A 14,258-nucleotide genomic window follows, 5' to 3' on the forward strand; every position below is an offset into this window, starting at 1 on the left:
AACGACAAAACTGAAAATCAACAGATTAAAACATTACCTTGGGAATAAAGTCCATACATTATTTACACTGTTGTGATGTCAGCACCCATGTTTAAACCACCTTGGGACTAATTTCAATGTGTGCTTTTAACAACGTTTTGGGAAAGAAATCTGTGAAGTCATTGTTTCGGTGTGCTCTTCACAGCAAGGCAGACAGGTTAATGAACATGAAGCTGAATTGTGAAGTTAAATACACCCAAAGTATTAGCACACAGCTGCTTTATGGTAATGTTTGTGTGTAAATTTCATGATGAATGGACCAAAAGTAATGGCCCAAAATGGCTTGGAAAAACATCTGGTTCTATCGACTTACATTAAAAGTAAAGTATGTTTTTTTCTTCTCCTGTAAAGTTACCATTTCGGAGATTTTTGACAAGGATATATATATATATATATATATATATATTTTTTTTTTTTTTTTTTTACACAAAAAATCTTTTCTTCTGTGTATGTTTTTTTTTACTGTGTGTCATTTCCACCTGGATACATTACATGAAATACTGTTTGAGTGTTAATGTTTCTCACCACAGTTTAACAGTGACAGTTTTGGCAGTTTTAAAATGACTCAGCTTTGAGCCAAGATTTGTAGTAACTACTCACAATTATATTCATTAAAATAACAAAAAAATATGAATTTGTTCTTTCAAATGATGGTATTTTTACTACACAAATATAAATGAGAGGAAAGACACTTTAGACCCTTGTCTTTATTTCCTAAATACTTTCTTTTCATTCAGTTGTGTTGGTTAAGCTCCTTCACTTTCATTCATATCTCTCACTTTTGTTCTTTAGCAGTTTATTTTAGACCAAAAGGACCCAAATAAAGAAGTACACAGTCTAAGAAATAAACATTGGATGTACTAAGATGTGCAGCAGTTCTTTGAGGAAGTACTAAAGCATTTTTTTGACCTGCTATTTACTCGTGTTTTTTTTTTTTTTAAGAACTTCTACTTGAGTCCAATGACACATCATTGACAAACCACTCTACCCACGTTTTTCCTCATCATTTCCCTGTTTAGCCTAACGACTGTTTTCTCTAATCCTTTCCGGGGAACATTTTGGCTTCATGTTCCGCAATGTAAGCATTCGTTCCAAGTGCAGAGGCTGAAAATGTTACAAATACAGGCCAAGTGTTTGTCAAGTAAATCAAACAACAGCAGAGATCCCACAAGTAGAGATTTAAACAGCTCAGTTCCAGAAAAATTGTGCCAGATTCAAATGTTAATGTGAAACTCTGGATAATTATGACTAGCTGGGAACACATTATCATATAGCTGCTGTCGGAAGAAAACCTCGTATCTCTTTTTGGCATCATTGAAAAATGCTTGTTGTCCTTTACATTGTATGTAAATTTCATGATGAATGGACCAAAAGAAACGTCCCAAAACAGCTTGGCAAAAAAGTTCCATTGACTTACATTAAAAGTGAAGTATGTTTATTCTTTCTCCTGTAAAGTTACCATTTTGGAGAGACAAGGTTTCGTACCGACAACAGCGATATATAAATAAATATATAAACCTAATTTTTGGTTATGTGTTAGAAACAAATATTCAAGCCGTTAAGCCTAAGATTTGAATCCAAAATGTCCTCAATGTTGTGAAAACAGAAATTCAATCAGGTGCATCTGTGTACGCCCTGCGATGGACTGGCGACCCATCCAGGGTGTATCCTGCCTTCCGCCCGAAGACTGCTGGGATAGGCTCCAGCACCCCCCCGCGACCCTGACGGAGAAGCGGCTTAGAAAATGGATGGATGGATGGATGGATGGGCATCTGTGTACTCCACAAGAAACGAATGCAGATACTAATGTAAAGGCAAAATGTGAATGAGAACCAGACTCATGTTGAAACATTGTAAGAAAAAGTACGGGACATTGTTTGTGCCGACAGCAATTACACTGTACGACACCTTGTCACTGTGCCGGGACATTATTGTATACTGAGCCGCTGACAGGACAGGCCCATTAAGCACCAGCTGGACATTACACTACATTCGATCTCTCTACTCACATTACCGTACACTGCCACTTAAATACTGCACACTGCCCTGTCACTGTTTATACATCCATAAGTATTTCGTATTGCACAACTGTTAACATTATCATTCAATCAGAACAGTCACTTGGTTCATTCACTGAAGGGGACCTGCACCACTGCACTGCCAACTGCATAGCATGTATGCAATTTTACTATTTATCTATCCATCTAAACCTGTTATAATAAACTGTACACAGTCCTGCATTTGTACAGAACTCAGCACTAATTTATATCTGTAAACAAAACCATGAATCCATTTCTTATCACAGTTTCAATATATCTTATTTATTTTTATAGTGGTATTTCTATATAATGTACACCAATGAACTTGGAATCCTGGTGCAATATTTAAGTTCTTGCCCATCGACCATGACATATAAAAGGAAAATAACTGAACAGAACTAAAATAAGATGTTAAATAAGCTGGTATTACACTGACAAGCTATCACTGCAGTATTGTTACACATACCTAATTACACCATCTATATCAGATGCATGCCAGTCTAGTCAAGGCAGACTAGATCGACAAGGGGGAGCACCACTATCACCCCAACACTCCAACTTCTAAATAAATATTTCATTTTTCAAAGCAAATCCTGACTGTTCTTTTATACTGAAGCATGCTTGTCAATGCAGGGTATGATAAAGGTTTCTATTGAGGATGTGGGTTTAATACAATGAGGCAACCGTGAGATGCTGAGTGCTGCTACTGTCTCTAGTACAATCCAACTGACACATCTGGAGTGCGGTAGCCTTTAGCATTAAGTGCCCTATGTTTATTAATTCATCATTCAGCTTTTCTGGGGGAGAGGGAGAGTACTATTCCACTACTTTTCAAATAATGCTTATACATTTGAATATCATATTTGACTCCAATGCTCATCCTTAATTCAAATAAAATTGGGCTGAACTTTGAGTGCTAATGTGATTGTAATCAAACTGAATGACACACTGGCAGCATCAACACAGAAGTGCCTAACAAATGACTAAAAATAAACCCTAAGCATGAAATGTGAAATTAATAACAATAAAAGAACCGAGGCAGAAACTGCAGGCAGGCTAAAAAGACAGATGCACTAAACATATTTCAGCAGGGAAAGCACTGCTCACCTGATATTGAGGTAAGTAAGCATCTGTAAGTTGACGATGGCTTCTGGAATCATCTTGATGCAATTGTGGTAGAGGTTGAGCGACTCCAGCGGGGCAAACATACACACTTCAGGGGGGATCTCGCCGAAGCGGTTCTTGGACAAATCTGAATGGAAAGACATGGAGATGCGGCATGTTAGCAGAGGCGCTCTAACAAACTACTGCCAGCTGCGCAAGAGAGAGTTTAAGATTTTGGCCAAGCCTTAGATCAACATGCTCAGAAAAAAATTCTTCTTCAAGTCCTGTCCTGACTGGTCCGCTGAGTCACAGCTATGTACAAGTGAGTGACGCTGTATAGGTGTGTGGGTGTTTACAAAGTCATCCACTCTTAATATAAAAGAATTTTCAACTCATAATTTTGAAAAATGGAAAACATTCTTATTTAGACATGAACAGCTAGATGCCCACTATTCATTCATTTTTTTGGGGTAAACGCAAGAACAAGAGATGCACCGATACCACTTTTTCCCTCCAGTACCTGATACCTGATGCTTTAGTATCGGCCGATACAGAGTACCAATACCGATACTAACTCAACTCACCTGTAAGTCCTGATATTTACACATTTACATTTTAAAAATATTTTATTTTAGTAAAATCTATGTTCTGCATCACAAATAAAACACACTCAGCTTGTTTAGATGGCATTTACTTGCTGGACTATATTTATTATATGTTTAAGAAAACGTATTTTTGTACAGTTAGTACATTTATATTTTTACAGTTAGTAATAAGAATCACGTTTAGCAACTCAAGTAAACGTAAAATATCTTTATTGAGCAAAACAGCCAAAAACAAAGCTGAACAGTATACAGATAAACCTGTGGTGTTGATACATCAGCATACAGCAGCTTCTCTGGCTCAAAAACGGAGCTGACTGTTGTTTCAAATCCACATTTCTCAAGCCGTCTGTCTCATACGTGCCTCTTGTTCACTCGTGCTGCATCTCTAAGCATCGGTTCAGTAAATATCACTGTTATTCACACTCTATTAGCGACTTTCAGTGTTTTCTCTGGCTTGGTTGACCCCACTGCTGTCTCATAAAGCTGACCAACGGAGGCGCAATGCAGGCAGGGCCAGCGGACGCACAGGGGTGCTATGTTAAAGGCTAAATCGTAGCTAAAGGCTATCATTATGCAGGCAGTCCAGCGGTTCCTTCCGCTCTCTCAATGATGTTAACTCAGACTGTAAGTGACCACACAGTGGCAGATGAGTGATTACTGTAGGAAACAGCTCAGCCGTTCAGGTAAGCGGCTCCATTAGTGTGTTCTTAACACCAAAAACATGTTCTGCAGTGAGCATTTACAGCTGCTTTTCATCTCACACTGCTGACGTGTCGTGAAGCTCTGTCTTCTGGTACACATGCAAATTGCTTTGTGGTGTCAGTCCTAGGTATCGGTATCCACATCACTGATAATGTGTTTAAGTGCCAGTATCGGCGCTGATGCTGATATGGTATCAGTATTGGTGCACCACAAGCAAAATGCATTTTAAAAGTTCTAACTAGTACGTCATAGTAATGCAATTGTGTGTGTAGCCTGTGTTTATGTGGCATCTTAAACTGGAGATCTAACTGATTGATCTGTTTCTGAGACTAATCAATGATCTGAGTGTAAGGTGTGGCTGTAGACTAGCCTGCTGTCTGCATTACAATCAGTATTGCTGCTAAACCTTTCCTGTAGCTGCTGGGACTCATGGTAGCATAGTTTCAGGGACAAACCTCTAGAGACTACCAGTGAAACTGTGAGTGAGTGTGTGTGCGTGTGTCATATTACAAGCGCCTGCACATAAACTCACTCAGACAAGCTAATGTGATGCAACTATTGGCTATTTAACTTCCCATGAGACTGACCGTTTGTCCATCAAGGCAGAAAAGCATGAGCGCTCTGCTGTAAGAACAGAAAGCTCTAATTTCCTGTCATGATGTCAGGGACCGAAATATTTCATTGTTAAGTACACTGACAAAGTAAACATCCAAGCACATATATGCACTGCAGTCATTTCACCACAGGGAAAAATGTATTAAACCTTTCATATTTCTGTTTATTAAACTCTTGTGTAAACAAGCTAATTATCATAAACCAATAAAACCATGAAGAATGTGCTACATCACAAAACCCCGAATCAAAGACAGTTATATCTGAAGCGTTCATCATTAATTACTCACGATTTAAAACCATACACTTACATTTTTTTATATCATGGTATTTCATTAAAACCATAACCCTAACTTCAGTGACTCTTCCTACTCCAAATGACATGCATTTACAGCTTCCCAATCCCGCTTTTGAAGTGGCGCAACATAAGCCGGGATTGAAATGTCAGCTACGTGTTTGACTAGAGGCTGGTATCAGCACAGCAATGCAAGAAACCGATAATAGGAGTAAGATAGCCAACAGCAGGCTGTGTTAGGACATGTGGAAGATTATCTTAATGCTTCCTCCAATCTATTTTTCCAAATCTGGGCAACTACACCCACGCTTTCTAGAACAGCAAGAGGAACACCTACTTCCCGGTTCTGATGCACCAGACTTGGCGAGAAAACAGATACTGAAAATAGATACTGGCTGCTCCGTTTAAAAATCAAGAAGCAAGTCTTCTCCGTTTTAGACAACACTAACCACTTACAAAAGTGAGTGAGATTTTCATAATCTGATAAGTAAATAAGCCTCTATCTAGTGTTATAGTTCTCCTACTGAAGATCCATTAGCTGTCTGAGCTCTATGCTCCACCAAAGCAAAGTAAAGAGCAAGCATCTGACACTTTGGTCAGAGTTTTATCTGGTTAGTCCAAAGAAGGGAGCATAGAAAGACTACTGCAGTCAGCGAAACGCTACCACACTGGACAAGAAGTGTCAGAAGGTATCTGGGGCACATGCAAAGCACAGCTATAGCACAAAGGAATTGCTGCAGAAAAGAACTGAGTTAAATGTAGTATGTAAACACTTTTACAGTTTCAAGTCATAACGTTGATGCTCCAGTTCAAACATGAAAATGAAGCTGAAAAAAATGCCCGTTTTGAATTCAGCACATTTACATAGATCTGTTGACATAAGTTTTCAGCAGTGTGGCATGCGTGCGCCCCCCAGGCCCCGACGATGACGGCCACGTGAGCCCGCAGGACGGCAATGTGAGGATGGTTAGTGGACCCCACACTGTATTTGAGTGATGCTGCTATGCCTTTACTAGGACTGCATAATGAATTATAATCATGATATGCACCTTGTTAACCACCTATTACACAATGTTGCCTCAGGGCAACAAATTCATTTTCCTCACTTACAATAACATTATACATATTTAAACACAATGACAGGGTTAATAATAACCGAAGGAGTTTGACTAAGTCAATAAAAAGCATGTGCTTGGTCATTCTATCTCTTAGTGGACACTTTTAAACCTCATTTATAATATTCAGTATTCATGTTTTATATAAGAATTTGCAGGAATATTTTTTGCCTAAAAGCAGCATTGTGGGATGAAATCCGGTCAGTGGCACAATTGTTTGAATAATAATTTATTGCTTACATCATCATCTTGATACCCAACAGTTTATCGACCATTACATTTCATGTCCAAATCAGGCAGCTCTAACAAAATATATCAAAAATATTATAACATAATTACACATGACCCATTGTGCTAAACAGCCAGTCGTCTTTTACTTGCAGTAGTTTATCTGATCTCATGTTGTTTAAATAGCCAATCGCTTTGTTTACTTGGGAATTTAAAATGTTAATTTGAGTACAATTAGCACTCCAGCCTCTTCTGGTGCTTCATAAGAGGAGTATTTTGCATCAAAGGCACTGTGAGTTAATATATAAAGCAAAGCCCACTTTATATATTTAACCCCTTAAAATCCCAGGCGTATTACATACTATGCCTTATTCTCATTAACTGCATGGACTACAATGCAAATTAGCTGTATTATTCCCCATTCCTATAGACGTTTGTGGTAAAACTGGAGCCACAGGTGGGTCCTGGCCATTTAAGAAGTTAAAGTACTAAAGTACTCACAGTTACTTGAAAAAGGCAAGAAAAGGGGAGTTCCAATCCACTGCCAAAGGACCCAACTGAACATGCATAGGCCAATAGATTCAAGGTTACAGTGCAGAGAACAAAAAGAGAGAGACAAACACATCAAATGGAGGAAAAAATCTAAGGGGAAAAAGAAATGTGGGAAAATATTAATGAGTCAGTCAGAGAGATTTTGGACGCTTTACTACATAATGGGGGGCGTGGTTCAAAATAACCAGTGAGAATCATTTCCCTGAGATCGGCTTGGCACTGATTAGCCAATGACATAAAAGTGTGCAACGCTGTTGTGACCCAGATTTGTGTAGTGCGGTGAACGTGGGACTGGTTCCTAACTCAAGCTACACTGCCTGGCAACCGTTTCCACCTCAGAGATTCTACTTGGACCAGTGCTCACCTCTAATTGGCTGGTTGGGGTGGGAGGGGTGTGATTACCATGCACACTTAATTCATACACACTTTAAAGATACTGGGCCACTTCGCTCTTACTTCAGTGCTGATCTACAGTCAAGGTATTTCTTTCCCATCATAATCATTACCTGTATGTGTAGATTTCTAAATTTAGGCCCAAATGTTTCTTATTTTCACCCCTACCTCTTGTTTTTGAGTGTCTCCTTGGAACTGAGTTACAAGGGGTAGTGGTTGAAATCTTCCCCTATGAAAAGGGGCATCCCTCAAATAAAAGAACACCACCCCTAATTCTTCGGTGATCTGAAGCTGAAGTCAGCTATTCGCCAGCTTTTCCCGTTCCACCTTAAACGGAGCAGCAGTTCTTATGCCTGAGGCACCAGAATGTAACTGCTGCACCTTTCAAAGTGGAACGGCAAATTTAGCTAGTTACCTACCGAGACACCTCCATTTGGAGTGCCGCGTTGCCCTAACACTTCACCCTACCCTTCTACCTCAACAAAAAAGTGGTAGGAGTGAGAGGTGAAATGAGACTGGGACACAGATTCTTATGGCGTCTTAAAACAAATATCATTATGGCTTCTGCCTCAGTCACTTTTCATGTCTTTCAGGGATGTAACCACTTCACCATTACCCAACAATTCAGTTACCAGGTTGAGGAAGGTTTTTAAGCTGTGAGTATCAGGGCACAACAAATTCTGCTAGACAGGCCTCCTAATATAGAGCACAAGGCCACAAACAGTTCTGCGCCACTTTTTGAGAGGATGAAAACAACAATGTACCGTATCAAAAGCAGGCACCTGTAAACGATAAGCACGTCCACTTTATATCAGTGCATTAACACAGAGTTCAGTTAATGCACTCCTAAGTGTTTAACAGTCACATCCTTGATTTTAGGTTTCCCAGTTAATGATTAATTGCTGACTAATGATGGTTTGTTATTTTTCAAAAGTACTTTTCATATCCTAATTTCTATTTTTAATTTTAGTGCAAAACTGTAACTCACAGCACCTCCTCACTGTCACAGCTAAACCGCTGAAACACTTAATAGAAGACAGAAGATAAATCCTTTGTTATGATAATGTATATTAATATAACGAGATGTAAAACACGATACATTTTCAAGTAATGTATAAATTCTATTTAGGTTATTACACTGACTATACACTAATACAGTGGGACCCAGATGGGACGTCGGGACCACCAAACAGTCCACGTTTTCGCTCTATCCATATGTGCTGCAAGATCGGAGAAAAAACCTGGACTGTCTGGCGCTGTGGAGCGGCCTGAGAACCACTGAGCTAATTATCTCTACAAAAACTGTCCCACTATGACTGGAGGCAACACACACACACACACACACACACATCATAATCATCACCATCAGTACAGATGATTTCAGTGTACTTCCTCCTAGTTCTGTGAAACATCTTTCACACACACACACACACACACACACACACACACACACACACACACACACACGCACAATTGATAGACTACTTATTTTACTGTCTAAGGAGAAAGATCCCAGCTGCTTGCCTGCACCACCCACTCACTAACCTACATACAACAGACCTGGCACACAGAGGGAGTGGGACTGTGACAGAATTACAATGAAAAACTGTATATATGTGAAAATATGTGTGTGTGTGTGTGTGTGTGTGTGTGAGAGAGAGAGAGGGAGAGAGAGAGAGAGACAGAGAGAGACAGAGAGAGCAAATAAAACTGGGTGGGAATATTAAAAAATAAATAAATAAAATAACATTTTTAATTAATTTAGTTATGAAAAAAATATTAATAAAAAAAAATCAAAACAACGAGAAAGCACAACAAAAAAGATCACACACGCAACACTGCTGTGTTTATTTACAGTCACAATCTGCACGCGTATGAAGTAAAATTCACAAAAGCATATTAAACTGAATTTTAGAAGCAGTTTTGTTTAACAAGCAGCTCAGCAGGCGGCAAAAGGGCTAAAGAGCCAAATCTAGTAATGTTCAGAGTTGGACTTTAAAGCAGCAATAAGTGATGTTTACATGCCAAAAAATGAATGCTATGTATAAAAGAGATTTGGTATAGATTTTGCCATAGTTCCTTTCGCAGCGTAGACTCACCTGATAAAACAAGACTAACTACTTCCTAAGCTTGTATCAAAAATGTCATCATAACAATGCGCAGGTCCACATATGGGCAGCGCCAAGTTTAGATCATGTGACAACAGCACGGCAAACTGGTCACAGTAGAAAAACATTTGCTTGCTCATTGGTTAAAGCTGCTAATTGTTTTACTATCAAAAGAGAAGAGGGTAATTGCCTCTCCACAACACCGGGGGTGGCCCAGATGCTCCATATTACCCACACTGATAGGTGTCATATTGACACTGCCATATTGGTTGTACTATGAAAATAGAAAATCGCTCACTGCAAGTTGAAATGTTCACTGGAAAACTGCAGCAAAGTTAAAAAATAAGGTAAAACATTACTTCAGTGTTTGTTACAAGCTTTGTTCAAAGTTCATGCGTAGACTTAAGCCACGTAGCTTTAAACCTAGCGTGAAAAAAACTACCCCTAGTGTAGTGATAGCACAAATTATCATTATTGTTGCAAGACAACTATTATAACTTAATTTAGTATAATGTAATAGCTTAATTTATGTTGGTTATGTCGGAGCAGCTTAACAGCTCTGGTTAAAAATCTTAGTTCTCTACCTCAGGAGTCAGTTCAGTCTTACTTTTGATTGATACACAGCAAGCATCTTTACTTGGACACTCTTTCAGTTGATTATTATATTGTAACTACTGCATATGTATTTAGATATTTTACAATCATATCTTCATAACATTTTTAAATATGGCACTTTGTGTTAACACTCTATTGCGCGATGTTGCCTCAGGGCAACAGATGTTTTATTTTCTCACTTTACAATAACATTATCCATATTTAAAGACAAAGAAAAGGTTAACAATAAAGGGAGGAGTTTGAGTAAGTCAATGAAAAGCATGTGCTTGGTCATACTCTCTTAGCGGGCACATTTAAACCTGTTTTTTTAACGTTCACTATAAATTTTCAGAAATGTATTTGTTGCCTACAAGCAACACTTCCGTCGGTGGAATGGAAGTCACAAGCCAGGTCTTACCACTTAACACAGCTCTATATCATTTCTCCCCATTGTCGCACAATGTTGCCTCAAGGCAACATATACCAAAAGGACCCCAGCACACATCTTTAAATGTATTTATTTTTTACATTTTTAAATGTAGTAATCGGTGTGAAAAAATAAATCAAGGATCACTTTATGCGAGAAGAGTGAATTGAATATATATACACATATTTTTATTGCTCTCATAATGTGTGCAGTAAAGGGTTAATATTGTAATTATACTGTAAACTACGACAAAAGGTTTTTATTTTATTTGTTTTATTAAAGTGATACTTTTTTTAAGGCAATTATAATGATTAAAAAATGTATGCCTGGTAACCAGACATCAACTATTCCATCATAAACTGAAATAATTCTGTTATGTCAAATCCCAGTCACACCACTCAGTAAGGGTTAAATAAACGGTGCAGTTAAAACGGTAAATCTGCCCTACCCCCAAATGTAGTCAGTCGATGAGTCAAGTCATGTTTGCGGTCTGAAATCTGCTATTCATAAAACCTCAGTGCAGGTTAAAGCAGTGGTGTGATGAACAATATCGAAGCCTGAATTCTATCTGTACTTTTGTCCATTTGTGTAGGTAACAGTGTTATTCCATAATATGATTAACATCACAAAGAAACAGAGACACAGATTCATTCTTTTGTAAACACTTTTAAGTTCCTACTGCGTCTTTCTGGATCTTCCTTTCACTCTTGAGCTCATTTCGCTCTCCAGATCTCCACCCTGCTGTTAAAACTGCAAGAATCTGTGATGTACTCTGAATTAAATATTCAAAGACAAAGACGTCCACACACACACACACACACACACACACACACACACACACACACACACACACACACACACACATACAGTGACATGCAAGACATACTGTAAGCTGTAAGTGGCCCAGATTCCAAGAAAAAGGATGCTGTCTTTTCTTCACGCCACATTGCAATCAGATTGAGTGTGTTCACATGCACTCAATCTTCCAATAACAATCAGATTTCTGCAGTTATCTGGTGATTTAAAAGGTCATGTAAACAGTATACTCAGATTCTTAGACCACAGTTAGACCAAGTTCTAGAAGTCTGGTTAAGAAATCCGATAAAGAGGCTGGATTTCAGCTCAGTAATCAGAGTCCTCAGTGCACGTGAACTTTTACTCTGATTTCTTTCTGATTTCTCAGTCTGCGCATGTGTGAAACACTGCAGTAGAGAAAATAAGCAAGCGGTGTTGCCACGAGATGCAGAAAAACACTTACACTGAAACCAAATACATGCTTGACAAAATGAAGGATTCAAATATTCTTCATCTTCTACATGATGTATTTAATATTTTTAGGTAATGTGGCGCAAAATAATCCGCAGCATGAATTTTGAGTTTTGCATGATGTTTACATCACGTCTTGCTCTGTGAGTTTATTGGCTGGCTGCAAAGCAGAAATCCGATTACTGCCTGCCTGACCTGCCTGCCTGACCTGGAGTTTCCCCATTATCTGATTACTCAAGCACATATAAACGCATTGATCGGATAACTGACAAAATCTGATTTTCACCAGTTATCGGATTATTAAAGGCATGTAAACACACTCATTGACTCCTGTGCTAAAAATAAAATAAATTAAATTATTATTATAATAATTTATTTATAATCATTTATTTTAAAATAAAATTTCAGACCCCAACATGATTTCTAAGTGGGAGAACTTGCAAAGTCGCAGGGTGTTCAAATACTTATTTTCCTCACTGTATGTGCACAAAATACAAATCAAATGTAAAGGTCATTCATTATGCAACTATAATTAAATATGTATTTATTCACATTTTAAAAACGTATACAATGTACATTGAACGCACAGCAAAACAAAAGTAATTACTGTAATGTCTACTGCTATACTGGACAAGTGGACACACAAAATCCCTAAATTGAAAATCATTGTCCACAATGTTCAGTGCCAAAAGACACAGCCATTTATCGGCTCAATGTTCCTGCAGTACATTAAACCCAGACCAATACCACAAAAACTGAAGGTAGATGATATGCTTGAAGTTTAAAGTGGTGCTTGAAAGGTTGTGAATATTTCTGTCTAAATTTGAACTAAAACTCACAGATATGTAATATTAGATCATTTTCCTCAATAAATCAATGAACAAGTCTAATATTTTTCTCTCATTTGTTTAATTTGGTTATTTTTTATCATATATATATATATATATGCGCAAACTGCCTGTTGTTCTGTAGCTGCAAGTTACGTCACCTCAACTAACATTACTAGCTTAGTTATACTGTATCTTGATCCTGCTGCATTTTGTAATCAGAGACTTTGCTACTCCTGCTTTTCCCCTTTTTCTGAATGTTTTACTAATGATCAATCTCATTGTCTGCTGTTATTGTTTTGCTATCCGGTGTCAACCAGAGGGAGGATGGGTTTCCCCTTCTGAGTCTTGGTTCCTCTCAAGTTTCCTCATCTTGCTCTTGGGGAGTGTCTCCTTGCCACTGTCGAAACTGGCAACACTCATGGTGCTCGGACCTGGATTTTTCTGCAAAGCTGCTTTGTGGCAACGCCTGTTGTAAAAAACTCTATATAAATAAACTTTAACTTGACTTTGACTGTTATTTTACCTTGTATGTTTCTGTGTAGAGTAACAGTGAGTTTGTGAAAGGTTACTGTATTTATTTTGTTCAGTGTATGAAGGCTAATTTTTTTCTTCATGTAAATTACAGACACAGATCAAAGTTCAGCTGGCAGAGACACCAACCAGTCCACTCTTGCTCCTCAATACATACTAGTGATGCACTGATATGCAAACTGTAGGCCAAAGATTAAGATTAAGATTAAGTGACCCTTATTAGTCCCACAAGGGGGAAACTTCACCTCCGCATTTAACCCATCCATGAAGAGAAACACCACATACACTCTAGTGAACACACACACACTAGGGGGCAGTGAGCACACTTGCCCGGAGCAGTGGGCAGCCCAAACCGCAGCACCCGGGGAGCAGTTGGGGGTTAGGTGTCTTGCTCAAGGACACCTCAGTCATGTCCTCACTCAAAGATGATATTTCTCAGGAACATCTGCTGATGCAGATACAAAAATACTTTTCAAACATAGAAACTAGGACTATATCTACCTTGATTAACATTACAGGGAAATCCAACATTTATTTCTGTGGATCTACAAATGCAGTAAAGTCAATAGTATGCAGACATTTTATTACAGTGTCTGCTAAACACTGCTCTTCTGATTTAATGCATCATCAAGTATCAGGTGAAACTAAACAAATATATATGTTTTCCAATTATCTGCTTAAAACAACATGATTCTAATATCACTGCACATCAGAATTACACAACTAAGCTAAATATTCAGTACCATGAAAAGCCATGATAAGTACAACCAAACGAGTTCAGTTGACTCCACAGATCTAGAGTAAGAAAAAACAATCTG

At 38.3% G+C, this 14,258-nt stretch overlaps 1 protein-coding gene across 5 annotated transcripts in view; it reads right to left on the bottom strand.

Annotated features, from left to right (window-relative positions):
* lrch2 (leucine-rich repeats and calponin homology (CH) domain containing 2) overlaps positions 1–14,258 on the bottom strand; it is a 110,331-nt gene that overhangs the window by 68,995 nt on the left and 27,078 nt on the right. For all 5 annotated transcript variants that reach the window (XM_037533239.1, XM_017682334.2, XM_017682333.2 and 2 more), the window contains exon 2: positions 3,186–3,330. In XM_037533239.1, the coding sequence (XP_037389136.1) occupies positions 3,186–3,330 (145 nt within the window). The remainder of the gene's footprint in view (positions 1–3,185; positions 3,331–14,258) is intronic.

The sequence above is a fragment of the Pygocentrus nattereri genome, chromosome 23 (genome assembly GCF_015220715.1).
Source record: "Pygocentrus nattereri isolate fPygNat1 chromosome 23, fPygNat1.pri, whole genome shotgun sequence".
Taxonomy (NCBI): Eukaryota; Metazoa; Chordata; class Actinopteri; order Characiformes; family Serrasalmidae; genus Pygocentrus; species Pygocentrus nattereri.